The 27759-nt window shown below is 40.5% G+C and overlaps 1 protein-coding gene across 2 annotated transcripts; it reads left to right on the top strand.

Annotated features, from left to right (window-relative positions):
• On the top strand, nucleotides 1-27759 carry ccbe1 (collagen and calcium binding EGF domains 1). 2 transcript variants are annotated; one of them, XM_029515839.1, is made up of 11 exons: nucleotides 1-191; nucleotides 277-357; nucleotides 19774-19826; nucleotides 20064-20198; nucleotides 20781-20918; nucleotides 21720-21826; nucleotides 23226-23334; nucleotides 23428-23567; nucleotides 24631-24666; nucleotides 26857-26892; nucleotides 27240-27759. In XM_029515839.1, exons 1-11 carry the CDS (start codon nucleotides 88-90, stop codon nucleotides 27510-27512), a joined length of 1212 nt encoding a protein of 403 aa, XP_029371699.1. In that variant the 5' UTR covers nucleotides 1-87; the 3' UTR covers nucleotides 27513-27759. The 2 variants fall into 2 exon arrangements, with proteins under 2 accessions (XP_029371699.1, XP_029371698.1); XM_029515838.1 differs by having other exon boundaries at nucleotides 21717-21826.

Genomic DNA, 27759 nt, shown 5'->3' with positions numbered 1-27759 from the left:
AGCTGCAGCAGCGGGCAGCTCTGCACCACCACTGTGGATTACTGACAACACACACACAAACACACACACACACACTGGACCGATGAGATGACACTGACGCACAACAGCGGCCCTCTCCTGCTCACCCTCACCTGCATGTGCTTCTCCGGGGGGCTGCTGTGGTCCTACCAGGAGGAGGATGGCAGTGACGGGTGAGTTTAAGGACATGACAGCATCAGATAACGTCATCCAGACGGACTTTTCTAAAACGTTTGGGTTCTCTCATTTCCTCCACAGAGGAGAGTGCTCTGAAAATAACATCTCCACAACGAAATACCCCTGCGTGAAGTCGACTGGAGAAGTTACGACGTGTTACAGGTACGGTGTGAATGTGGCTGAGAGTCTGGGATCACAACTGTATCCTGAAAGTCATTTAAATATGCATATCTCACTGTGGATCATGCAACACGTCGTTTGTCATTCAGAGCTCAGACATTAACATGTATTAAAATGTTGGTGGCGTTTTCATGCATAACTTCCCTATGAGGTGAAAGTCATAACATTTTAGAGCTTGCTGCTGCTGCCAGTGACTTTAAAAATGAAAATCAATACTTTGTTAAGTATCCCCCAGTGTTTCTTTTTTTACTGTGGCTTTGATTTAGTTATTTTTGAATGAATTAGCTGCTGGCCAGATGATTTAGTATGCTGAAAAAGGTCCCCAACAGGTCTAAGTTAGTTCTAGCTGATGTTGAAGTGAATGGATTTCTGAAGAGATGTAGCTCATTGTGGGGTTTTCCTCTTAGTCATCTTTGTGTGAATTAAAGGGGATGATAGGAATCAAAATATCTGCCCTGCTCTTGGCTCCAGATTTAATTACAGTTCACAGCCTTAGTGGACACAGCCTTGCCTCTCAGCTAAACTGTGGATTAAGTTTTTGGAGGCTTATCTGTTTTCATTGTAAAGGGCATCCTAGCGGGCTTTATTAAAAAAAAAAAAAAAAGACTTGTTACTGACAGTTTTATCATAAAACAGTCAATTATCCTCTCACTCTGATTTATCTCAACATAAGCGGCATGTGACAAAGAGAGCGGCTTTGATCCACGGCAACAAAGTTCAACAAACATCTGCTGTCTGTCGTTGTGATAGATGCAGGCGAGTCGAACAAAAAGTTTATAACTTTAATTAAAACAAGAGCTATTCCAACGCCCCTTCGCCACTCCTCAGGGTGCCGTCTCACTGTATACTGTTGGAAATCATTTCATTTCATCTCAGCCATCTGTTAAATGCTCCAACACCACTATTGAGGAACACCATGCTCTTTTCTCTTCCAGGCACGCTGATGAGGTATGCAGTAACTTTGGAAATAAAATAACACAACTTACTCAGGGAACTCGTTTCAAACATTTTGTCAGTGATCTTGATTTACAGCAAATCTATTTCTGTGTGTTCTTTGCTTGGGGAGGGGTGGTAGAGAGAAGCAAAGACAGGCCTCACTGTTGAGTTTGCTTGTGAGAGGTTTTGCAAATGTCAAATGAGTTTGTGAGGCTTCATCGTTGTATCACTTGATAAACTGCTGGTTACATTTCAAGCACGCGGTGACATCCCATTTGATCTTCAAATCTCAAACACACTCTTAACATAATTGTGTTGTTTTATGGTTATTGGCTGTGGTTACATTTGTTTGCCCTCCAATGTTTATTTAAAGAAGAAAAATGGTTTCAGCCAAGAGCCAAGATTATGTGGCCTGGGTGCATTTCAGTTCACCTGCACTGTGTGAGCTGATGACTGCACATCAGCCCTGCAATTGTTGGTGGGAAGGTTTTATTGTGGTGCCAGAAATTCAGATTAATGATCTGAACTGGATAAGGAGGATATGGCATTTGCGTTTCACATTTTTTATTTTTATTTTTTTCCAAAAGGCAAACACACACCAGTGCAATTATGCCTTGGCATGACTGAGGTGGGGTTCAAAGGGAACCGATTTAAGGTTGGCAAGATTCAGTTTCTAAAATAGAAACTTATGGCATTCATTAGGTGCTCTGTGGAGTATCAATGTACCTGCACATCTCAGCACATTTCACCGCAATAAACTTTTTTTTTTTTTTTTACAGTCAGAATAACCGATTGTGCAATACTTGTTGCTTGTATAGACAGGTGTGCTCTGGTTTGGTTCTTTGACACTGGCCCCAAACTCTCAAAAGGTCTGATATTTAGCTAACGTTTTTTAAAAATATGCTTAGGCCTTAAATTTGGACTACAATCAGAACTAAAGATGTTAGACTGCTATTGGTTAGAGCTTAGTTACCATTTTCTGGCGAAACAAATGGATGCAGCGGTATGGTGTTGCAGTGGTTAGCGCTGAAGGTTATGGGTCCAAACCTCAGGCTTTGGCATGTTCTCCCTCCCACAGCACAAAAACATGTTTTGATTTAGGTCCCCTGTATGTCTGCCCCATGATGGACTGGTGACCTGTCTAGGTTGTCCCTGCGCTGGTCCAATGCCTGCTGATTGACTCCAGCCCCCTTATAGGTCTGACTGATAACCAGAACAGATAATTTATGGAATGAATGAACGTTGGGCAAGGGGAGGGTATACAGCCCAAACAGGCCACTAGTCTCTCATAGGACTGACATATAAACAACATTTCAAGCCAGTTAACCTAACCTGCTTGTCTTCAGACAGAGGCAGCGTCCCAGAGGAGAAAGGCCAAACTAAGTAAAACAGGCCCCTGCCCTACTGGGGGTTCAAACCCTTAGACAACACTTCTGTGCCATCGTAGTCTGCTGTAAATTTTTTGTGACTTGGAAAATTTGTTAATGCTGTCTTTGCCAGCCAACTAAATGATTGAAGGACTGTGCATAACGATTCTAATGGCTGTAGATGTGAATGATCAGATGTGCTTGTTTGAGAACTGTGGAGTTGGCAGGTGGGCTTTGGATGTGACCTTTTGAACAGAGCCAAAGCAGCTGAATAAACTAATTTAACTTGCTGCTGCTTGGAGCTTTATATTTGACACAGGCATGAGAACTCAAGAAAGAGGATAAGTGTATTGCCCGAAATGCCAAACTAGAACCTAATTTTATTTATTTATTTGAATTTGAAGGTGTTGAAATAAAAACCTGCCATTTCGGCCCTGTGGGAGAAGAGGCCCTGATAATGGGATTTTGAAACAGACCCCCCCTCCTCCTCCCCCCTTAACCCATGGCATGCCACTGTGTGCACAGTTTAACACTCATCCTTGGGGCATTTGTCATATTGCGAAATGGCACCAGAGGAGACGTCAGAGAGCAAGAGAGCATATGTCACAGTGCAAGAGCGGCACCGGGGCCTCAGCTGACTCTGACCACATCTGTCTCGCTGTCTGTCCAGGCACATTCTTCTCTCACTGCCTCTCTTATTTAATTTATCCAGACATTCAGCAAAGTGAAGTGAGTTTAGATGCAAAATTTTCAGGCTTTACATCAATGCATGCTTGTGTTTGTATTTCTGGAAGCTGTAGAGTTAAATGTTGTTGTTGTTGTTCAAGAAGCTGAAATTCAAATGAACAAGGTCTATTTGCTTTGGTCTGCTTTGCTGAAATCCAGAGGAAGCTTTGATTAAAATAAGACACAAGCTGTTTCCTCTTGATTTTATGTATTGCACTTCACAGGTTCTAATCAATTTTACCAGCAGTATTTCCGGGCTTGGTAAGGTTTTCGTTTCACTTTTTGCAAATAGCAATAGTTCCTTAGCAAGTTTTGTCACAGTGGTCACAGCTGGCCATGCTAACCACGCTCTTTTTCCTTTATAGTGTTTTTTTTTTTTTTCTCTTTCCCAAAACCACAGTCTGGGGCATGAATCCATCACTTTCTATGTCCAGAAGATTTTCTTTAATGGGACTTTTATCAAAGATCAGATTTACTGAATAAAGCAGGACCAGTCAAACCCAGAAAAGGATTTTATTTGAGTCCATGTTACGGATTTGCAAAGCATCCAGGTTTGCACTCAGACTAACTTCAAAATCCCGCTTTGTGAGGAAAACCCCTCCGGAAAAAAAAAAATACCGCAAGTCTTTGAGCTTTATCAGATTTTTGTGAACTAAAGATGGTTGGTTTTCTGAAGTTCAATAAATAAACACAGTTGTACAATTAATTTTTCTTTTTTCTTGCGGGTGCTGACGTTTCCAAAAATCCAAAATCCAGGATAAGAGCCAGATCCGATGTGTTCACCATCGTAGGATGGAGACACATTAATACTCTTTGTTTATAACTTTTCTTAGGTGACAGGAGGGTACATGAAACAGTGATTACACTGATTTGATAAATTGCATATATGATGTCAGCCTTACCTGCCCTGTAAGGGGAATGCATGTCTGGAGAAGAAGCAGAACACAGGCGAAGTGAGGCTTTTCACTCTACATCTGAAACAGTTACACATAACTGATGCATGGCATGTGTAATTGTTACTTTGTTATTCTCCAAATAATCCTGACAGTAAATGCAGTTTATTGTGTTCCTCTGCCCCTTTCTCGTTCTCTGCTTCCCCCCTTTTCAGCTCTGGAATTCATGACAAACTAGTTTTCACAGGAATCCCCCCTCCTCCTTTGCGATATGATATCCAGAATACAAGCAGCATTGTTTGCATCCTGTAAAGACTTGAATCTCATTGGAATATTTTCCTGGGAATTTCTTTCACTTTTACGTGACTGAAGTATTTGTTTGTTTATTTATTTATTTATTTTTTGATGAGGAAAACCAACAATTGATTACACTGAAAATCCCAGTTTGAGTCAAGCACAGTAGGGGGGTCTGCTCAGTTACAGCAAAAGGATTTTTTAAGTCTGAGACCCGAAGACTCTTGTTTCCTCAGTTTTCAAATCTGTTTTTCACATTACATTTGAATGTGTTCTGCACCTTGGAATAATCCTGTCAGACGAACTTGTGTTCCCAATTCAAACTACTTTCAACACGGGAGACTCACTTTAGGGTTTCTTCTTTGCCATATTGTCATCCTTCCAGTGATCGTTGCCCATGAAGGATATATAGCACCACAGCCAAAGGAGTTCAGCAGGCCGCACTAAGTTATATCGATCACTTTTGGGTTGCTGCATTTCAAGACGAGCCCTAGATTTATGAACAACATTTGAGAAGCATCTATCAGAAGGTGGAAAAATGTAGCAAAGCGCCACCCGTTACATGTTATTATGATTTCACCTCACTCATGGGCACACAGACATTATTTTGAAGTAGGCTTTTAATAGAATGAAGCCTGATTAAAGATCAGTTTTCAATCAACTTTAAATATTTGTTCATACCCAGATTCCAGGTGAAATGACACATACACTGATTCACTATGAAAAGGTGAAGGACGGGGTTAGATTGATGTTTATTCCAAGAAAAAAAGAAGAAAACCATCCACCGGTTGACTGCACACCAATGAGAGGGAAAAAATTAGGCAATTTGAGATTGATTGAAGCCTCAGGAATTCTCTATAGACTATCATACCCAATGATAAGCCATCTGATGTATGCTACATGTCAGAGAAGCATTTAATAATAAGCTTAATATGCTTGTCAAGTCTTGTCCGTTTGCAGACAAGGCAGTTCTGTTGTGTTCCAATGGAAGTCCCATTTTGTCTATTTAAATCAAATTTGTATTTACAAGGAAAACATTTAAGTTTAAACCACTAATTGTTTTAAGAACAGCAACATCACAAACTATTGCAGCGCAGCATAGCAAAACACAAAAACGCTTTCAAGATAAAGAAAATATGTTTTCTGAGGCAGGAGTGTGGAATTAACCCAAGTTGTTTCTCAACATCCCTGTGAGTTTTCTGGAATTAACCTCAGCAGATACTGGATGAGATAACTCCCCTGAAAGCGATGCCAATCAAACGCCTGAATTAACTCACTCGATATGGCCCAGTTTCAAAGTGCTGTAATGTTATATTCTGTGGAGTAATAGGACGAGAGCGCTGTTGGTCTAATATACACGATCACATTTCACAAGCAGCTGTCATTAAAATGCTGCAAATACTGCTCAAGATATGTGTTAAATTCAGCCCATTAGACTGTAGTCAGATTCATCCCATAATCCATCACAACCCAAATATCCTGTCCAGACATCAACATCTGCTTTCTATCGATATTCACAGAGATGATATGAAGCCTGTCAGCTGAATTGCTGTATCACAGGCTGCACTGTGGGTCCAGGGAGTGAACATGGACATTTGGTGTTGCTCTTTAATGACAGCTCCCACACAGCTGACAGTTCAAAGATCTGCTGGCACGGAGGGGAGGTCGGCTGCTGTGTTAAGCTAATAGTCCTAGTTTGTTTGATTTGATGCCTGACAGCAATCAAGTGAGAATTTCCAGTGAAGTACTCATGAGTTGTTTATTTCTTTTTTTTCCCCCCTACAGTTAATTCATAGGCAGGTCAACAAGTTGTCCCCTAGAGTCAATCTGCTGCCACCATCAGTGAGGAAATAATTCCTCCTGATGGATTAGAATAGAATAGAATAAGCTTTGTTGTCGTTATACAACAAAACTTGGGTTGGCATGTCTCTTACGTACAGTAAAAAAAATATAAATCTAAAAATGAAATAGCAGTACATGAGTATGGAGAGACTTTGGAAGCAGCTTAGTATATGCAATCTTTAAATAGATTTTAAGTGGTATTAAAAAATTCAAATATAAAAACTAAGATTAAAGTTAAACACAACAACATACAGACAGCCTGCCACCGCTCTGGGGTAGAAACTGTTTCTCAGTCTGTTGGTTCTGGTTTTTATTGTTCTGAACCATTTGCCTGACGGCAGAGGTTCGGACAGAGAATGTCCAGGGTGAGTACGGTCTCTGCGTATTGCCCTGAGCTTTTCTTTTTTCTCATCCGATTGTAGTAAATTGAGTCCAGTCTTGGGAGCTCTGTTCCCACAATACGCTGCCTCACCTTTACCACCCGGTTCAGGTCATGCAGATGGCATACCAGAAAGAGGCACAATTAGCCAGGATGTACTCCTATAAAAGTCCACCGGCAGCTTCTGGGGCAGTTTGACCTGCTTCAGCTTCTGTAGGAAGAAGAGTTTTGTTGGGCTGTGACAGTGGATAAGGTGTGACAGTGGAATTCCTGCACGTTGAAATATTGAATATATGAACTATTTTATCTGTCTTCATGTCCTACGGAAATATTTTGTATATTGTTCTCTCTAAGGCGGTCACTTTAATGGTGTTGTACCTTGCACCATATTTTGGATAAAATTGTTATCCAAGTGAAGCCAATTGCTGCTATTAATGTATTAGTGTACTGCTGGAAGAACTCACAGTCTGTGCTGTGAGTAGGAGGCGGTGAAGATTTTTCAAGTTTAATATTTGTCATGCACCTTTGCTCCCTCGTTATGGGGGGTATTTCATAAAGTATTTTAATATGACTGATGTGCTATCTCTACTGTTTTATTTTAGATGAGATGCGAAATGGCTGTTTATGCTCAGTCTTGTCAACAATTCATCTGGCATGCCCTATTAGGTCATGGATGAATCTCAGTCCTGTTCCTTAGAGGACACAGCAGAGTGTAAGTTATCACTGTGAGAGCTGGGGAGGACATGTTAGTGTTAAGGAGCATTCCTTAATGACGGATGTAGAGCACAAGGAGCAGCAAACATCCCATCTCTCTCTCTCTCTCTCTCTCTCTCTCTCTCTCTCTCTCTCTCTCTCTCTCTCTCTCTCTCTCTCTCTCTCATCCCTCTCTTGTTTCTGTCGTCCATCCCAAAAAGGAACAAACAAGCTCTTCCCTCACTGACAGACAAAAAGAGAGAAACTGAGACATTTTTCTGCCTCCTTTCTTTCACTTGTCAATTAATCTTTCTTTTGAATAATCAGCAACATCAACCAGACTTATTTTTGGACATTTATTACAGAGTCTAAACTCGATTTTGGTGAAATGCTTTTTGCCATCTGTTTCCACTTGAATGAAGATTATAATGCAAAACATGGTTGTACAAGAAAGACTGTGACTCAGATAGTTCAAATGCTCTATAATTTACCCTAAAGCCTGGAGTTGTATCTGAGCCTGTTTGGAAGATGCTGATTTATTTCCCACCTTCCAATACAGTAGTCGAAAGCAAGTTACAAGTAACTCAGATGAATGGTGATATAGAAATGAGGAGTGAAGTGGACAGAAATGAGTCAAATAGTCTACCAGAGGACACCCAGCTGGTCTCTGCTTTCCCTTTAAATCAGAGTGATTATATGTGCCATAAGTACTTTTTGGTTAGATCTGTCAACTGATAAATAAGTGCTGAAATGCCCTCTAAGGTAGGATTTCCAACGGGAAATGAATTGGAAGATTGATCTGCTGTCTTTGAGACCCTGTCCAGTCTGTTTCTTATTCCATGGAATATTTTCAGATCACGGTCATTTTCCCTCTCCAAACCATGTTTGACAAAATTTTTTTTGTGATATTTTGATTCCTTAGAATCCCTCTCTTGTTTCTTTTGGCGGATACTCATTCACCCATCTGTTTCTTTCCACGGAGCCCTATAGCGTGGTCACGCTTTGGTCATGCTGTGGCATTGCAATGGTTAAGCGATGTAGTGGTTTTTCCGCCTCCACAGCTCTGTGTCGTACACCCAAGACTGTGTTCCAGTGGTATTAAACATGATACTAGAAACAAGATTTCTTCTTTTAATTCCATTGCAGCACGTTGCAGAAAAATACAGCATTTATACATCCTTTAATGTTTAAAAAAAGAACCCATTCAAAAGTTAATCAGTTAATTTAGAGCAGCTTGCTGTGTTTGGCAGCACAGATTCGCTCTGTCCATGGAAAGGTTTGCTTGTATGCTGAGTAATTTCACGATCAGTGAGTCAGTTGTAATTCAGTTTTATGATATTAAACCCAACCACCATCAATGTCATGCCCATGTTGTACTATATCGCAAAGCTACGTAACATCAGTGTGCCTAAATGATGAATTTTTCTTCTTTCTTAGTGTTTTTTTCTCTATTAAAAAAAGATCAAAATGCCTCATCAATAAGGCAAAATGCACATTAAGAGTTATTTGAAACGGCATTCAGTTTGTCGATGCAGCTTAATTTTTCAGTGCAGTCCCTGAATAGAAGGGACTGAAGTTTTAAAACATGAGAACCGCAAAGCCTCAAACATATGCCACATGCCGCAGATCTTAGTTACCTTACACACAGCAAGGCAGGAGAATATGTGAAACAGGTAAAAGGAGAAATGTAATGAAGTAAATCACAGTTAGGCATTAAAGCTTTGACAAGACTTCAGGATTTTGACCAGATATATGCTTTTGGTGCATATCTGCTCACCTGATGGAGTAACCCTAACACTTTTTAATTACAGTTCATTTGGTAGTTGTTGACACATTTCATTAAAATCCAAAAATTCCAGCCTCGTGGTGGCACAAAAGAACAATTCAGGTGCTCCCCAAAGTCAGACAAACTGCCATGATGGGAAAAGAAATACTCGTGCTGAATAATCACGGACACAGCCAGCTAAATGCAGCGGAATTTCATTCTGGACCAAAGTGGTGGACAGCCTGGCAATTTCCATTTAGAGCCACATTTCAAACATGTAAAAAAAAAAATTAAATTGAGGAAAATTTAAGATGACAATTTCCTCGTCAAACACGCAACAAAAACATGAGCATAAATGTCAAAGGTCTACTCTTCCAGTCGTCTGAGGACAAAGTAGTGCCTGTCACTTCCTATCATTGCATAACACTTCACTGAATTCTGTTAAGCGTGATTACTGAAAAGTTATTTTAGATTCTGCAGTAAATGAGGCGTTTTGATTTCTGTCACGTACCAGCTTTAGGCGGCATTGTCATTATTAAAGATTGATTGAGAGCTCGTTTTCAATTCAGGGCAATTTTCCCACTTTTTGTTGGTTTATATATTTCTTTCCATAGACATTGGTGACATGGTAGGCCAACTCTGACTGTTAGAAGGTCTCAGCTGAGAAACAGAGAACATCTGCTTTTTGCATTTAAGTATTTATGGATGTTGTTGGAGTCAATCTTACTTGGGAATGAAGATATTTCTTGTTAAAGGCAAATATAAAACCACTGTTAATCTTAGATCACCGATTGGGAGGCCGGTTCATTGGGGACCAGCTTCCTTTAAATGATTATTTTACATTTGAATTTTATATCACAGTTTTTCTCTCTTTTTTTTTTGTCATAGTGTTTATGGAATCAGCTGTTTCATTTGTGAGTAAAAACAAAGGAATTTAATTACTAATAATCCCCTTCATCTTTTGAGACTCTTTAAGCATTTCCTAAAATGGACATTTGCACACTTTCGCAGTAACCTCTGTGTTTGAAGAGGATTATTAATATCTGGCTCTGGTCCAGTTGAATGGTTTGAGTTAGAAACACATGGAAGGGCCGATGATGGCTCACTGGAGCAGGCCATAGACACGGTGCTCGATCAGAAACATCACGCATCTACCTCTGCACTTGCCCTCAACTTTTCCAATGAAAGTTTATACCCATAATAATTTGACTTTTTTTTTTTTTTTAACTCAAAATGTGACACAAAAAAAGATACATTTCCTTATGGATTTCTTCACGTTGTAGAGCGTGCGGTCAGAGTCAAATCCGATTAGTCTGAGGCGGGTAGGCCGCTGAGGAAAAGCCGCAGAGGCTCGGATTGCCTCTGTTATAGCACACCAGTTGTGTTTTCGCCACAGCTGTCCACCTAAACTGAGCAGAGCTCAAGTGCCTCGCTGTAGTAGGTCGTTGAAAAACTGACAGTTTTGTCGGATTATGGTGGAAATAGCAGCGGGATGGGGTGCTGTGCACAGAGAGAGGTTCTCATTTTAAGTCACCCTTTATTCTGTCATGTTATAATAATAATAATTTCCTATAAGGCTGATCTACAGTTTTTCAGCAGAAAAATATTCAGGAATATTCACGAGCAGGCATTCAGTCGTTTTATGTTTGCAGAAATTGTTTCTGCTTTTGTTTTTGTACAGATTAAACAAAACCAGACACATTTTCTCAACAAGCTTTGAATTAGAAAGTGAAGAAATTTTATTTCTCAAAATTTTAAATATCCTTTTAATAGGACACAGAAACCATCGCGGCAGTCATTTCTACAACCAGCAACAACAGTTCCTTGTCATGTCTGTGACTTGTGCTGTTTCACAGACTAGTCAGCATATTTTCCTGCCTTTTTTTTTTTTTTTTGCATTTACCAGGCCGTCTTGTTAGCGTTGCGTCACAAGAGAGAAAATGAAAACAGAAGGCCAAGAATTAAAAGCTGAGTTTTGAATTAGTCACGTTAAATTGAGCGATGCATTTCGCGAGTTTTCAAACCAGACTGCTTGTTTGTTTTAAATGTGGGGCCTGACTCAGAGGGGTTTTGTGCCAAAGCTCTTTGACTGTTGCGGGCAGCACGCTCTGAGTTCAAACAGTCATTAACCAATAGGTTATGTTAATGTACCATAGTAGTGATCAAATGAGGCGCCATTACTTCTCTAGGCAATTGTATATGCACTCACTCTGGATACAGAAAGAAACAGCAGTTTAAAAGGATGAAAGGACCGCTCGGTTGTTTTTGATTTATTTTTATGCATAAAAAGTGATATCTTGTGTCTCAATCTGGCCTTTCTTTGATTTTCTAATACCAGATTTCTGCCGATTCAGCTCCATTTATGTTTCAGTAAAAGCTCCTTGGATGTTCAGTACATCAGCAAGTTGAGTCGTGTGTAAAGTACAATTAGATTTTTTTATTTTTTTTTTTGTTGACAGGGTCGAGGTGTGCTCAGCTTGCCCTTTAAGCTCCATTAAGGTGTTAATATCCAGTCTGAGGGGTGAATGAAATGTGGAAAGGGGCTTCTAGCACACTGGGGGTTGTCTCATGTGTAGCTCTATTAGCCTCATTAAGCTCACATTTTTGGTTTTATGGATTCCAGGGGCTGATAATATTCCTTTTAGTCTCGTGGATGTGAAAGCATGCAGTCGTTTCTTAGCACATTTGTTTTTTCTTTGCCAAAACTTTGCGATAAGGTGATAATGTGTCTGGCCTGTGTGTCTGGCAGCTTGTCTTGGCGTTCTTCTGTTCCTTATTGGCTTATTGGCCTGTTTCTCATTAATGCAGCTGGAAAATAAATCTTTGAACAGCAACAGGTGGAAAAAGATATGTGAAAAACTATGTTGTAACGTAATTGGGGCCATCTTAGCAGAGTTTAAACGTTAAACATTGAAGATGTTATTTGTGCAGTGTAGGCATTGTGTCAGCAACAACTAGTTCACTCCTTTCTTATAAAGTTCAATGTGTGCGTGAAGCACTTGAACAGCTGAGTTCTTGTTGGAAAGTGCAACCTAAGTAATGTCCCTTTAGTCCTCACGGTGAGTTATGCTGCTGAAAGTCCTCTGGGGTTATAACACTAAAAGTGCAGTTGTGTGAAATGGCCTACCTCCAGCAGACAGATATGAGCTTATAGAAAACAATATTCCTCCAACAGAGTTTGCCTTTTATGGCATCTCCAAACAATCACCTTACATTACAATATAATTAGTCACAATTATGGGCCATAATATAGCATAGCTGTATTATGTCAGCAATGCATTTAAGAGAGTAATGTTTGTGCATTAGGAACAATCATGACTGACTTTGGTGAGTCAGTGAAATATTATTACCAGAATAAATGACCCCTACAAGAGTGTTTTGTTTTGCAGCCAGGAGATTTGGAAAACACAAAGGTATCCAGGCAGTCTGAAAACACACTCGCTGTATTTAGGTTTTTTATTGTTTTTACGTGTTCCTATAAAACTCCTTCTCCTGAGAGTTGTTTTTTTTTTCTTCTTCTTCTTCTTCTTCTTCTTTTTTTGGAAACAGCATTTGCAGAGGTAACAGTCCTTCCAAAAAGCCCATGCTGTATTGTGGTCCGGTCTGAAATCCCTAATGCGTTGCTTAACTTTGCATCCTTTTTGACATGCAGATCGATCTGTGCTTCCAGAAGTGGGACACATTTTGACACGATGCCGTTTAAATGTCGACATGACATAATGTGAATCTCCAGAATGGATGTCCAAAGGAGGAGTTACGGACAGCCGTGTACATTTGTTCAACAGTTCATTTTACACTGTGGAGACCCTGAAGGTCTGGAGGAAAGCCGTGTGTGTGTGTGTGTGTGTGTGTGTGTGTGTTTGCTAGCTTGTCTATGCCCAAGACTAAGTGCATTTATTTGAAAATGACAGCATTGAAATTGTGATCAAAATTGGATAGTCTGAGTTCCTTCCAGATTTTTTGCTTTGACAATATCCATTAGTCAGATGAATGTATTTGTGATGGACTTGTTTTTAACTTGTCCACATTACTTACAAGACGCTGAACAAAAACTGCAGGCATACAAAGGCAGAGCTCGGTATATGAAAATATTGTGACTCACTGCTGTTACTGCCTTTTTTTTTTTAATGGCACCAGACGGAGACCCCACCTAAACCATCTCCTTAGGATATAATGCATCATTTGATGTGTCCAGGATTTTCTTAGTTTGGCACCAGTCCCATGCTAGCGTGTGGTTGTATACTTTATAGTCTGCGCTGCAGCCAGTCACCAGGGAGTGTTCAAAATATTTTGGCTCCACTTTTGGGGAGCCGTCAATCTTTATATGCTGTAATTTATTAAAAAAATTAGTAATTACCAATAGCCCAATCTACTGATTGCAGACTTCAGGGGGAATGATTATCCATGGAGTAATTAGTTTGCCAATTTACCAGTATTATGCTTTTCATAGTTTTAATCATGAGGCTGTTAAATCAAGAAAATGTGAGTGACAGTTTGAATTTCTCCACCACTTTCCTTTAAATCACTAATAATTTGGAAAATCTACTCGAAAAGCTTTGAGTCTACAGATGATCATGGGTGATCCTGCTGTGCAGCACAGACTGAGTGCAGCATCGACTCTGCTAGTAAAAAAGACTTCATGCCAAGTCGTCTGCATATTTGCAAAACACAGGGTAAGATGATCAGTTCTGTTGTGGATTAAGTCAAAAGGACCAGTTCCAGGTTTTAGCAGCTAAAAAGAGGGAGAATTTTACATCTGGATGAACTGAAATGAAACTGGATGCTGGCTTGGCGGGAAGCGCTTTTGTCCAGCTCATCGACTGAGTTATTGGTGACTGGTGAGTACATGATGAGGAAATGTCTGACAGTTTTGTGCAAGCACACTGATTTACAGATTTTGGATAACGTATGCGGGCTGAATTCTTGGCAGTCGAAGCAGAAGCCACCACGTTTTTGTCAACAATAACAACTCTTAGATACTATAAATTTTAATGGAAACAACTACAGCCACCTCACACTAAGTACGAGGCAGCTAGCGGATGTTAAAGCGAGGCAGGAGGCAACAGTGACACAAGTGGAGAGAAAGAATGAGGAACTAAATGTCAATTAAAGATCGTCGAGGAATTTGGTAAAAGGTCCACAAATTGATGTCAAAGGAGAGAAAAAGGCAAAAGAAGCGCAATAGTGGATTCCAGAGGATGGAAGATACAGAGCAGACAAATAATCAAGAGGCCTTTGGCACCGACTAAGATCTCTCTGGAACTTAATAGGAGTGAAAATAATTTTAAGCTCTTTTGTCATGTTTTTTTTATACTCCCTTCTTTAGACCATATATTAGGTAGAGATGAAGAAAATGATCTCAGCTTATAATAATTTCTGGCACTCTTGAGTTCAAAGAAATTGAATATTTATTCTGTAATGTTTTCAAAATGCAAACCGTGAAGTTGTTCCCATTGCCATGTTTATAAAAATGACCAACATTTCCTCCACTCACTTCTTTTTGGAAACATTTGCCTGTTTATTTTCTCTTGGCAGCATTGTATAGGAACAGTTGCTAATAATTAAGTGCATTTGCCATTTAATCTATAAAATCCAAATTAAATGCCGATTACAGCTTTCTAAAGTGACATCAATAACTGCTCTGGTTTGTCCAAATATTGAATTTACAAATGCACATAAAACAGAAAAGCTAGAACCAGATGATATTTGGCATTTGACTTTAAAGAAAGAAGCTCAGATTATGAAACGTATTAATTCTCCTTATTCAGCATGCGTGAGTGTGTAATTTGTTTTCCTCCCCACTTTGGAAAACATCTTTTGTGTGGAATGCAGACATGTTTTTGTATATCACTGGCAGCAATGCTAGACAAATAAGCCTCCTCTGAGGAGACTGCGTGTGCTGCCTCACAGCTGTGTGTTTGTGTGTGTGTGTGATATCCTTTAGTTTTGTAATTGTAATCCCTAATAGAGAGGAGAGCATGCTGCGATGTGATGATGAGACCCCCCCCCTTCGTGTGAAGGTGCACACACATCTATTCATTTATCTTTCCTTTTGTACCTTTCCTGTTGAATGAATTATTCTATGGCTGTAACAGTCTGACTGTGTGAATTAGTGTGTTTCGTTACAAGACAAATCCAGGCCAAGCTGATCTACCATGTTGGTTCAAGAGAGGTCCTCTGTTTATAAGGTAATTAGAGTGCTTATGGTTCACCCCGGGTAACTGAGGTCAGACTAATCTATGTCTAGATGTCAGGGGAGGGCTGGTAAAATGATACGGATCGCTGGCAAAATTAAATAACCTTTAGGGTGAAAAAAGGCACAGGTGGCAAAACACTAATTGTATGTGATGTCCTGCTCATTCTGGACAAGTGCAGGACTCAGTGTAGTGTGTCTGCAGTCGAATGGCGTTCAGCAAGCTGGTGTTGTGTATGAATGTGTGTGTGTGGACATGTGACTGTGTGAACGGCGCTCATTGATATTCTTGAGTGTCACAAAGGTTTTTGGGGATATCGTTCCTTCTTGTTCTCTCTCGCTCATAAATATGAATTAAATCCACATGTGTTTTGAGTTTGCTTGCTGATTTGCATGAAGTCCGTGAGCAGCTAACAAGCTCGCACAGGAAGTTATTGTTAGCTGCTGTTATGAAAAGTGCCGCGGCTCCGTGCGTGTCTCGTGTTGTGCCCTGAACATTGTAAAGAACTTTATGCCTAATTACCCACGCTCAAACTTTGGTGTAGTAGTTAAACGCAAAAATATCAAAGGAAAATTCCCATCATGCCCATAGGCCGTCCCCTTGTGTGTCAGCGTGGAACCTGACCTGGATCTGACCTGTTTCGGCTGTTCAAACAGACAGAGACAAAGATGGAGAGGAACCGTGGTGGACTGTGAAATAGCTTTTTGGGAATCAATGCCAGATATTGACTGAGACGGTTGTTAAAGTCTAGACGAAGCTAAAGAATTCTATCCTTTAGCATTAGAAGTGGCTGGACTTTATTACCACAGACGCCGTATCTGTCCAAGAGCCAATCTTTACCCAAACAGCTCCAATAGTCATCTCTCTGGAGATGTGAGTTCGGAGCACGAGCACTAGTCGCAGGTTCCAAGGAGCTATGTTCTGCTATTTCAGGAAAGGTAGCATTAGCATTAACAGCTGTTAACGGTGTATAAGAAAGGTTGGCGGTTCATTCTGTCAGGTTTCCTGATTCCGAAGTTAGCATGCTAACCAGCTAGCCTTAGCAGGTCACATGAATTTATGAAACGAGTGTTGGGAAAGTGTCATGAAGAGCCATTGTACCTGTTACGGCGATGGAAAGAATCTACACAGAGTGGGCAGCGTCACTCCAAATGGACCATAACGCTTCAAAACAAGCATAACAACGCAGCACCAACCATGAGATTTCAACTGTTAAGCATTCAGGTTTATTCTAATCTCCTGAACATAAATCTGCATCCGCTATGTGATAAGAATGTCATGTCCTCCTCCTCCAGATAATGTCCATCTATCTGAATTTATCTCCGAGACTCTTTGACAGATATTTTTACTCCCAGAGTAGAAGCCCTGACACTGGTTTGAGGTTATTTCATTGCACTGACCTACAGCCCTGTCTCTTTTCTAGTATGTTGTTTTAACTTGTCGACAGGTTCATATCATTGACATCTCAGTCCTCTCTGGGTCTTTTCATGTCCACATGTGTCTAAATACACGAGGTCAACAAAGGGACAACGTAAGAAATCAACCATTTTAAATTGAATCAGTTTGTATAAATGGGAAATGCAAGATAATACTTGATTGAATGTGTTTTAAAGGGACTTTATTCTGCAAAGTAACTAAATACCACTTTCTAGATATGTTTATTTAATGATATAATAAAAGAAAGGACAATAAGGTAGAATATGATGGGGCTAATCAGCATTTCCCTGAATACTAATTTAATAAAGACGCAGTTTGGTGAACTCACAAATCGGATATGGATCCAGTTTCCATGGGACGTTGTTGCCTCTTTCATGATCTTCTGGAGACGGACATAGATGTTTGTTTTCTCATGATTGTTCAACCATCCCTGGTTATTTTGCTAAGCTGCTTATTTGCTATAAGTGCCTTCTGTTCTCATGGGGATGTTATTGTGACATTAAATATTGGGTCACACAGGAAAGCACATTCAGATCGGCTCTCTCTGGGTGTCCAGCCTGTAGCCTTTCCAAGCCACAAATGCCACAACACACAATTTTGCTGAACTATGATAAAATACATGGCAAATGTGGAAATAATTATCCGCAGTTCGGTACATTTCCCAATACAGTTAGTTTTGTTTAAAATACAAGCATATATCAGTGGGTCAGTGGGTGCACGAGACACATCAGCTCAAGCTTGAAGTGCATCAGCAGGCTCTGCAGGCTCTTTAAAGCTGCTATGGTTGGAGATATGTGGGGTCTGTTGGTAGTGGAGGTCATTTTAAAGAGGCTGAAGAAAGACGTAAATCTAGGGAGTTATGACTGATTGGGGAGAAAAAAAAAAAAGATTTTCCCCCCAAAAAAGAAAAATTTATGTCTGTCTTTGTGTCCATTCTGCTTTTATTCCACTTTCTTCTTCTTTCTTGCTCTTGGTGGTGACTTAATGATGGATTTACTTTTTATTAATCATCCCTGTCATTGACACATGTACACAAAAGCACATTTTATTTGTGGGCATGTAGCTTTGAAATAAAAGTGATGGCATACACAGGTGTGTGCGCGAGTGTGATACGTCAGTTATGCTAATCATACAATAACACAAATGCAGGCCTTTCTTTCACGCATGCACATATACACACAAACACGGCTCGCTCTCATCTCATGGTGGGCGTCCTGAGAGGCGACTGTTCCTCATCGACAGTAGCCACACCTGCAGGAGCTGCAGTGTTGAGTGTCATAAAGATGCGAGATGAGATTGTATCAGGTTAATATTATTCAGTGTGGAGCACAGTGAAGGAGGTTCTTATTGTCCCTCTTCAGGCAGTAAATATTCAGCGAGTGAATACACACTTGGCTGCTCTGTTTATGCGGCACCTTTCAACATGAGTGTAAAAGCAGTCAACTCCACAAAGTAGGCACATCGCAGAGTCGATGATTTATCCTGCTCAACCGAGATTATATGCGTCTGATGACGGCGTTGCAAAAAAGCATAACTGCTTTTAGAGTTGGGTCACCAGATGCACAAATACAAATGGAAGCAGTCATAAATGAAAAAACTGAGAGATCCCCGGTTTCAGGTTATAACACTGTGGTACACTCACTTCTGTTCCAACTTTCTAATAGACCATTTAGGAAAGAGATCTCCTAAATCAATAAGGAGTCTATCTACAGAAAGTTTTTCTTACTTTTCCACATTCATTTACATTATTTCCCCATATGTCTTCTCTTCACTTTTCCTCCTATTATTTATAAAATAAATTTAGCAAAAAGGTGTAATTATAACTAATTCACAGAACACTGAACATGCTAAGATTAGCCTTTAGCCTCATACAACTGGTAGCGTTGCTCTACAGCATTTGTGTCATCTTCCTGTGGATAACTGCGTTGAGAGCCAAATAAATGGGTAGATCAATTAGAACAATTGTGTTTGAGTGTTGGTGAGCAGAGTTTTCATTAGAGGAAGTTGCCAGAGAAGCCAGGAGGAATCGTCATCACTGCTCCTGAGTAAAAGCTGTAAAGCAGCAGTGCATCACCAGTTTCTCTATCAAAGTCAGTTTGCGTTGTAATCGTATTTATTTATTTATTTTTTTACATCTGCTGTTCAACACCTGGTAACACTTTTCCCCAGAGCTGAATGTGGCAAAGGATGAATGAATGTGCTGATAAAATGCCATCATCGCAGTGATGACATTGGTGCAACTTAATACAGATGTTGGAAGAAATTATGGAATTATACGAACAGACTTCAAGGGAAAATGTTATTGGTTTAATTTTTTTTGTTTTGTTTCGTTTCACATTGTCTCATCAAAATGTTTTCACTTTCACTCTAATAGACAGATGCACAAACTCAAATGCATACACTAATCATTTGGATAAAGAGTAATAGGCCTCATTAAAATATCTTAAGATCTAAGTGCAGACTTGTGGATTATTTTTGGAAAATTTGAGTATTGGATAAAGCAGAAATCAGCAAAAAAGAAAAGGATGAAAGAAAAAAATCAATTGGAAACTGGCACTCAGAATAGTTAACCTGATAGTGAGCGTAATACACAAGAGTGCTGTTGGCCATGAACATGTAAGAGCACTGTGTGTGTGTGTGTGTGTGTGTGTGTGTGTGTGTGTGTGTGTGCATGCTGTCTGTCTTCATGGGAATGTTTTCCACATTATTACAATTGTAAAAGCAGACCACATCACCAGTTCATGACAAATTTTACACATCTTTATGAATCTCAAATGGGAAGTATCACACTCTTGAGAGAATTAGGGACGTGAGACGATGTACAGTAGTTTAGATTTTTCTTCTGACATTCATGTGTTTGATATTTTTGCAGAAAGAAATGCTGCAAGGGCTTCAAGTTTGTTTTAGGCCACTGTATCCCTGAAGGTAGGAAAAACTGCTGTAATATCTGTCTTGAGTATTTGGAATTATTTTTTTTTATTTTTCTCCCATCTTGTCCGATAAGGTCTCTGCCTTTATACTTGGCTCGACCTCCTCTTGTTTTAACCTCACTAAATGTTAAACGACCTGTGGTTGAAGTGCTGTCTGATGATGATTTGCGCTCCCTTTGGTTCACTACAAAATTCCATGTTTTATTTGTTTTATTTTATTTTTTTGTTGTAGATTATGACGTGTGTGCCGACGCCCCCTGTGAGCAACAGTGCACCGACCATTTCGGCCGAGTGGTGTGCACCTGTTACCCCGGGTACTACTACGACCGGGAACGCCACAGAAGGCGCGACAAGCCCTACTGTCTGGGTGAGAAGCTTGTACAACAACTCATCCACATAATTCTTTTCTTGAAAAACAACGAGCTGCGTCACGTTCTCGAATTTTTTAACTGTGAGTAAGCTAAACTCGTTGCTGTTTGTTTATGAAACCCCTTTTAGGAGAATAGTCTGTTACTGCAGAAGTCAAACTTCTCAGTGCAGTTTCCAAACTGGCTCGGTCTTATGAATCCCATTTCAAAACCAAACTTGGCCAAATGCTTCACTCACATGCAATGAACTGCAGCACTGTGTAAAGCTGGACTGCTGGGCTTCTTTCAAATGAGAATTCACCCCCTCAAACTGGTGCGATTCACTGGAATGCTCAGAGTAAATCTGAACTACAAGACAATTTTAGATTTTTTTATTCTTGCACACAATTCTCTACTTTTTTATCGTTGCTCGAACGTGTTTTAATTTAGTTGTATTTATTTGTTGCAGCTGTTTGAGCACTAGACTAATTATAATGACGTTACTGTCTTTTTTTTTTTTCATTTTATGTGCTGTGGTGCGTTTTAATGTGCTGTCTCAGCTGACATTTTGTCTTTCTACCCTTCGCTCGCTGCCTGTGCAGATATTGACGAGTGTGCGGACAAAAACACAACTGTGTGCTCTCAGATCTGCATCAATTCTTTGGGGAGCTACAGGTGTGAGTGTGAGAAAGGCTATTTTCTGGAAGAAGATGGGAAAACCTGCACCAAAGGGGAGCGAGGTGAGAGGACATTTTCTTCTTTATTCAAGAGCACATCTGACTGCGATGCGGACCTGACCACACATTGTTTTTTGGAGTGAGGGGAGAAAGAGACTCGCGTACTGCAGACATAGACACCTGGTAGTCATTACACATCTCAGCTCCTTCTGCATGTCAGAATAGTTCTGTCTCCCAAACATACTGCGGCCCCCACGACTCGTAGTCTGTTCTGATTTGCTGGATGCATTTGAGAAAAACATCACAAATGGTCCAGACAATAATAAAGTCTAACCCTTTTTTTTTTTTTTTTTTTTAACTCCTTCAGTTGCCAGCGAAGCGGTCAAAGGCTGTAGATTTGCTACTTCCTCCCATGAGTTTATCTTCCATTACCTACTAAAACATTTCAAGAGAAGCTGGAGACTGAGAAATGATGGTTCATATAGCTGGGCTCCTGCTTTATGTGTGGGGGAGAATGGTGTCCAGACACTTTCACTCATCCATTAAATATATGCATGCTCAGAGTTGGGCCCATTCTGCGACAGGCCTGAGAGGGAGTCAGTTTTGTCCTTATCGCTTTTTTAGTTTTTACAACACTATGGAAGCATTATTGATAACGTATGCTTTAATTAGGCCAGTGAAGCCGGGCGGTGACGTCTGCGTTGCTTTCCTAACTCATGCTAAGCCAGCCCACTTATTCATGTAAAGTTTGGGGAATGTTTTGACTTTTTTGTGACCTCGCCTGATGATTTTTTTGAAAAGAGAACTTTTTTTGGTTGCCGTCTGTGAGAGACAGTTTTTTTTTTTTCCTCCAATTGTTAGCAGTGCACCTTTTTGAGAAGTCTGACAACGTGATGAACGCGGGAACTTGCTCAGCCACCTGTAACGATTTCCACCAGATCAAGACGTCTGTCCTGCAGCTCAAACAGAAGGTAAAGATAACAAAAAGCGTACATGTTTTTATTTGAAGATATGAAATGGATTGAATGTAATTTCTCTGTTTACTCGACTTTTTTTTCACTCGTTTTTTTTCTTACATCGTAATCCTTCATCCTGTAATCCTTGCCTAGTTTTTCAGTGGTTGACCACAGAAAGGCTCCACTGAGGATTAAACTGGCATGCTTGATTAAGATTAATGTAAATTTCTGCAAAACTTGCGTCTTTATTTCCACCTAAAGATCTGGCTTTTTCTCCAAGGAGTCCATACCTGACAGTATTTCAGAAAAAACAGACACTTTTTTTTTTTTTTTTTAATCTCTGGAGAATATATTGTAGCACTTTATTAACTGATGAAGAAAAATGCTCAAGTTTCCTTCACTTTACGTAGCTGGTTGGTTGTAAGTAGGATGTTTGGCAGAAAGGAAAGGTATAATATTTACCTGTCTAATCACAGACGTCAGAATCTATCTGAGCACAAGTCTGTCAGCGGCGGCACTCAACACCCTCGACTGTAACAGATGATGTATTGCTTCCAGCTGTGTGGTTTGGTGCTCCCGCAGCTCTACTGTACATACGTCTTTTTCCCTAATGTTAATACATTAAGAAAACATGAGTGGAAATGCGATACATGCTTTAAATACTTACTGTTCTACATTATTACAGCTCATGATCATATTCTCATTTATTCAAATAACAGGAAGGTTAGAGTTTGAATCTGGGGTCACACCGCTGTTCAGACACCGCGGCCCAACGTCACGGTCTTCCATAAAACTTGCTGCTCGGCAGGTGAACCTGTATGTTTCATTGTCTGGGTACACAAATCCTGATTTATTGGCCCTTGCAGTATAGCAAGGTCTTTGGCGTGGCGGATCCACATGATGTTACACAGAGATCAAAGATAACTTTTTATCCCAAGGATGCCACTTAGCATACAGAGCAGGAGCTCCCCTGGCCGTGCTGGATAATGTGGAGGGGTATGCCTGCTTGTCCATCTGTCTGGGTTACAGCTTGTAGCGTGGTGCAGATGGAGGATCGGCTTTCATCTTTGCCAGGGTGCATAATTTAAATGTAATTTTACTTGAAGTTGGCCGTTCAGTGTGTAATTTTCCAGTTTGACAGCGTAGCTCTTCTGAAACAGTATTATATGAATGACAGCCACAGAACAACATTGTGCAGTTATGTTTGATAAAATTGGTCAATAGAACAATTCGCATTAATGTTGGCTATTTAATATGTTGTTAATTATACTGTTAACACCGTTATTTGCAGATTATCGGGTTATCAGGACAAAAGGATGTGGGGAGAACAGAGGCCTTTCAAAATAAAACACTCAAATTCCGGCGCCATTGTCTTGTGTTTATTAAGTCATTTCCTTCTGCATCCTTTTTTAAGATGGCCATGCTGTCAAACAGTGCTGACATCCCTGAGCAAATGACCAGTGAGAAATTCCAGACATCCTCCGTGTTTTTACCGGGGCCTCCAGGTCTCCCTGGTCCTCCAGGTAAGACACGTACAGCTAAAAATAATAAAACAGTGTCAGATTCTGAATAAGTTATCTCGTGTCCAATAACAACTGTCAATTTTTTTCATTTAGGAGATCCAGGTCCAGTGGGCTCTCCAGGATTTCAAGGACTGGTGGGGCCCCCTGGCCCTCCTGGTCCCAGGGGCTTGATGGGGCCCATTGGACCCACACCAGACTTGAACCACATCAAACGTGGCCCTCGAGGACCAGTGGTTAGTTCAAATGGACAACTTTGAGAGTTATTATTTTTAAAGATGCATTGTATATATAACGTTATTTCTCATATTGCTCATATTTAACAGTGGACACAGTAATTTAGAAAATTGTGTTTTTGCCAGCAAAAACAACAGAGAGGACGCAATCCTTCAACACCTTCAGCTCTTTTCTTTGGCTTGCTGTGTTGTTGTTGTGTGGCAGTCAGTCCTGCATGTAAGTCTGAAAACTGTTGGGCTCTGAATCAAGAATGTGCAGGATTTGGCCGGAGAGACATATTCTCATTTTTTTTTTTTTTAGCTAATCATGCAATCTTGTGATTTCAAAAAAAAAAAAAAAGACTACAATAGAGTTGGTTAAATCCCAAGATAAATTACGACAAACCAAGACAGTGAGTGAAATAGTGAAAACACTGTTTTATTCCAATTAAATCAGTGCATTTGTTTGTAAGGTCTGAGTACAAGGGGAGTCATCCTCTCATCACACAAAACCTCCATTAGATTCTGAGCACAATTTGAGGTTTGGCAGCCAGGTCACATTTGTTTTTTTGACTGACTGGATGTTAGAGTTTCAGAGACGACGAACATGGAATAGTTTCTGAGTCACAGGCGTGATACTGATCTGAATATTGGCCCCACTCCTTATACCATGCCGTCACGCTTCTCTAATGATGATTATCCCATGAAGGAGATCAAAGCGCTCTCTACCACAGAGCTGAAGTCGCACAGCAACAGCCCTGGGGGCAGCCGCAGAATTAAGCTTGGATGATCTGGGCTGGTGGAGCACGATGACGATGTCAGTTTTGTGTTCCAATAAAGATTTAAAGTGAATGTGTCATCTGAGAATATGAGTGAATTGAATATTAACACATTTCTGTTTGGCTGCAGGATCCATCATCTGTGTGTGTGTGTGTGTGTGCGTGTGTGTGTGCATGTGTGTCTCACTAGGCTAAGAGACAAGAGAGCCATTATCTATCCACCTGTCTTTGGAGTGGGAGGTGAAGCTGACATAAATGCAGAACTGTGATTGAAATAGGAATAAGACTCTCTTTATATTTAACAGGGGCCTCCTGGAGCACAAGGAAAAGATGGCCTGAAGGTGAGGTCATATACTCATTTTGTCACTGATGTGTGTTTTTTCTCTTCAATCCCAAACAACAAAAAGTGTCTTTTTTTCAGAGCAGAGATCTGCTGCTCTACCCCTCAGGCAAAAAGAACAGTCATCAGTGTTGGCAGCAGAATTTGACTCTTGGCTTACTGATTCAAATGAAAGAAACCAAAATGGTGAATAATAGTTGCTGCAGAAGGTTTTGAGAAAGTACCAACAAAGTACATTTGGCCCATCTGCCAACGCCATGCCTGTGAAAAGATATTTCTCAATAGCAAAATTGCTTGCAACTCCTTCAGCTTTGTGCAGAGTGAAAAGAACAAAACAGGACATTCACAAATCCTCAGCTGGATGCTGCTCAGGCAGGTAGTCCCTGCAGAGAATAAGAGCATTTATCTGCATGTTTCTACAAGTTGAAAGATGAAGAGTAGTGTGTCTGACGGTATTTCGCACAGTTAAACTGTATGTGCGATATGAACACAAGCAGAGCATTGTCCGTTGACGTGGAGCCATGTACAAATAGCTGTACTTGGCTGTGGAAACCTTTGAGTTATTGTGATTGATTAGAATATCAAATGGATTACACAAACATTTCCTCTGGGTTGGCTGCTGGGGGGGGTAGTAACCACTTTTCCAAAGGGTACCTGGAATGTTTTTTGGCTTCTCGGAGGCCTCAGGCAAAGTTTTCACAAAAAGAGCCTCCATGAAATGGTAAAGCCTCAGATTAAGGAGGCACAATGCAGATCCCAACCTGGTTTCTGTGAGATTTGTGTTTGCGTTATTCACATTTTTGACATTAAACTAGATCCCCCCCGCCCCCCTCCTCCTCCTCCAACTTTTGTGGTATTTATATTCAGGAAATCAAAGAGCAGCTGAAGTCAGGAGAACACAGGGGCATTATTGCTGCAGACGATGTTCGTCTGTTTTCACCTTCAAAGCTTCAAAACTAATGCAGTGTGGATTAAAAGTACACATGTCCCGAACGATGTATAGCAGTTATTTGACTAATGTGACCCTCATTTGTCACTGCGATAATAATGGCTGTTCAAATATTATTAGTCACAAAAAACAAGGATCTATTGGTAAAAGCTCTGTGATTGAATCAGTGCATCAGCTCGAACTGAAAATATGTGACAATACTGACCATTATTAGGTACAATTTAGAATTTAGAAAAAAAAAAAAGCCTGTGGCCTTTCTGTGCAGAGTGTGCATGCTCTCCCTGTTTGTGGGTTTCCTCCGGACATCATGTTTGGGTTAACTGGTGACTCTAAATTGTCCGTAGGTCTGAGTGTGAGTGGTTGTTGGTCTCTCTCTGTCTCTGTGTGTTGGCCCTGTGATGGACTGGTGACCTGTCCAGGCTGACCCCGCCCTCACCCAGAGTGAGCTGGGATTGGCTCCAGCCAATGGGGGGATGGGGGGGAGCTTGTGTGGAGGACAAGATTTGGGATTATTGCCTAGTTCTATCCGGCCAATAGCACTAAATTATTATGACTGTGATCGGCAAAGATTTGTTACTTGTAATCGCTGTCACGCTGGAGGAGTATGAGGTCCACAAGCTGAAGAGGTTCTCGTCTGTTTGCTAAACTTGCAGATCACGTATGGAACAACTTAGGTGCATCTGCCTTTTTGACACCGTACCTTGCTGTTCTCGCAGTACAGCTGGGATGTTTGTGTGGATAGATTGGAGGGTGATGGTTATCTTCCTCTCTGAATTTCAAATCCAAACCATCTGCCAAAACACTCACAGCCCCGGTGTGACCCTGAATCCAGCTAACAACCGCAGTAACGCAGGTCAATGTGAGCATGCTACCGTGGGTCGGCAAGGTCAGCCAACAAACTGCATTTACATGATTTCAAGGATTGTGAACTGCACTTTTCTGCTTTCACATGAACACAACGGAGCATTTCAGGAAATTCATGTAGGAAGATTGATATCACTTTAGTCTGTGTGCTAACTGCTTTATGAAGAAAGAACTGGAATTCATTTATCTTAGCTCTAAGACTGGAAACTGGGGGAAATACTCTGGCTCTACCTAGAGTTCAAAAACACGCCTACTATGCAATGCATATGAGAGTGTTAGTGATGTTTAGGCATATTTTTTTAACTTTGGCATGCTTTTTAACATGCTTTTATTCCCCAGTGTAATTCAGCTAAATCAAATATTTGTTTCATTTTGCAGGGAGATAGAGGAGCTCCTGGCCCTGTTGGACCACCGGTAAGACTATCTATCTATACTGACAGCACACCACGGTAACTTTTTTACTGCTCTCTAGGATGTTAACTACAGGACTGGCTCACTGTGGATTCTGTTCAATGAAACGCCACAGTTAATGTTTCTGTCAAACTCAAAGTAAAGTATATTCTGTAGAGTGGAAGCATCAGCGCCTTAGGTAGACACTCATGGTGCTAGTGTCAACAGATCATAAGGAAAGAGTTCAGTAGTCAGTGGCCTCTTTTTTTTTTTTTATTATCTTATCTTTCCATAACCTGAAGTTCATTAAAAACGATAATAAACATTTAAATGTTTGCTTCCTTATTTGGTTTATCATCCTTGACTCTTAGGGTCCACCAGGATCCTTTGATTTCCTGCTCCTTCTGATGGCTGACATCCGGAACGACATCGCTGACCTGCAGAGCAAGGTGTACGGTCGACCTATGCTCTCCCCGGGGGACTTTACTTCAGTCCCCGACAGCTGGAGGGAAAACCAGGAAAGTCTGGATGCAGGCTCGGGTGAGGAATTCAAGGACCCTCCAGCCCGAACAGGTGGAGGGGCCAAGAGGAGCAGGAAGAGGAAACCGGGGCGAGACAGGACAGACTTGGACCAGAATATTTAAAGAGGGTGGATTTAAATACTTTATCCTGGATGTAAATATTGAATGTTTGCCTTGTTGTTTTTTTATTTAATTCTTTTCAACAGAATGTATTGTATGTCTCTGGATCACAGATGTTTATTTTTATATGATATTCAAAACTGTGTGAATATTTTTTAACAAAATGAGTAGACTTTGCTAATGCATGTTTTTTTAAATGTTTTTTTTAATGAGCATACAGTTTCTTAACACCACATTAAACAAGTCTCTC

This window comes from Echeneis naucrates, chromosome 12 (assembly GCF_900963305.1).
Source record: "Echeneis naucrates chromosome 12, fEcheNa1.1, whole genome shotgun sequence".
Taxonomy (NCBI): domain Eukaryota; kingdom Metazoa; phylum Chordata; class Actinopteri; order Carangiformes; family Echeneidae; genus Echeneis; species Echeneis naucrates.
The sequence above is the reverse complement of the archived record's forward strand: the minus strand, read 5'-3'. Positions and strand labels throughout refer to the sequence as shown.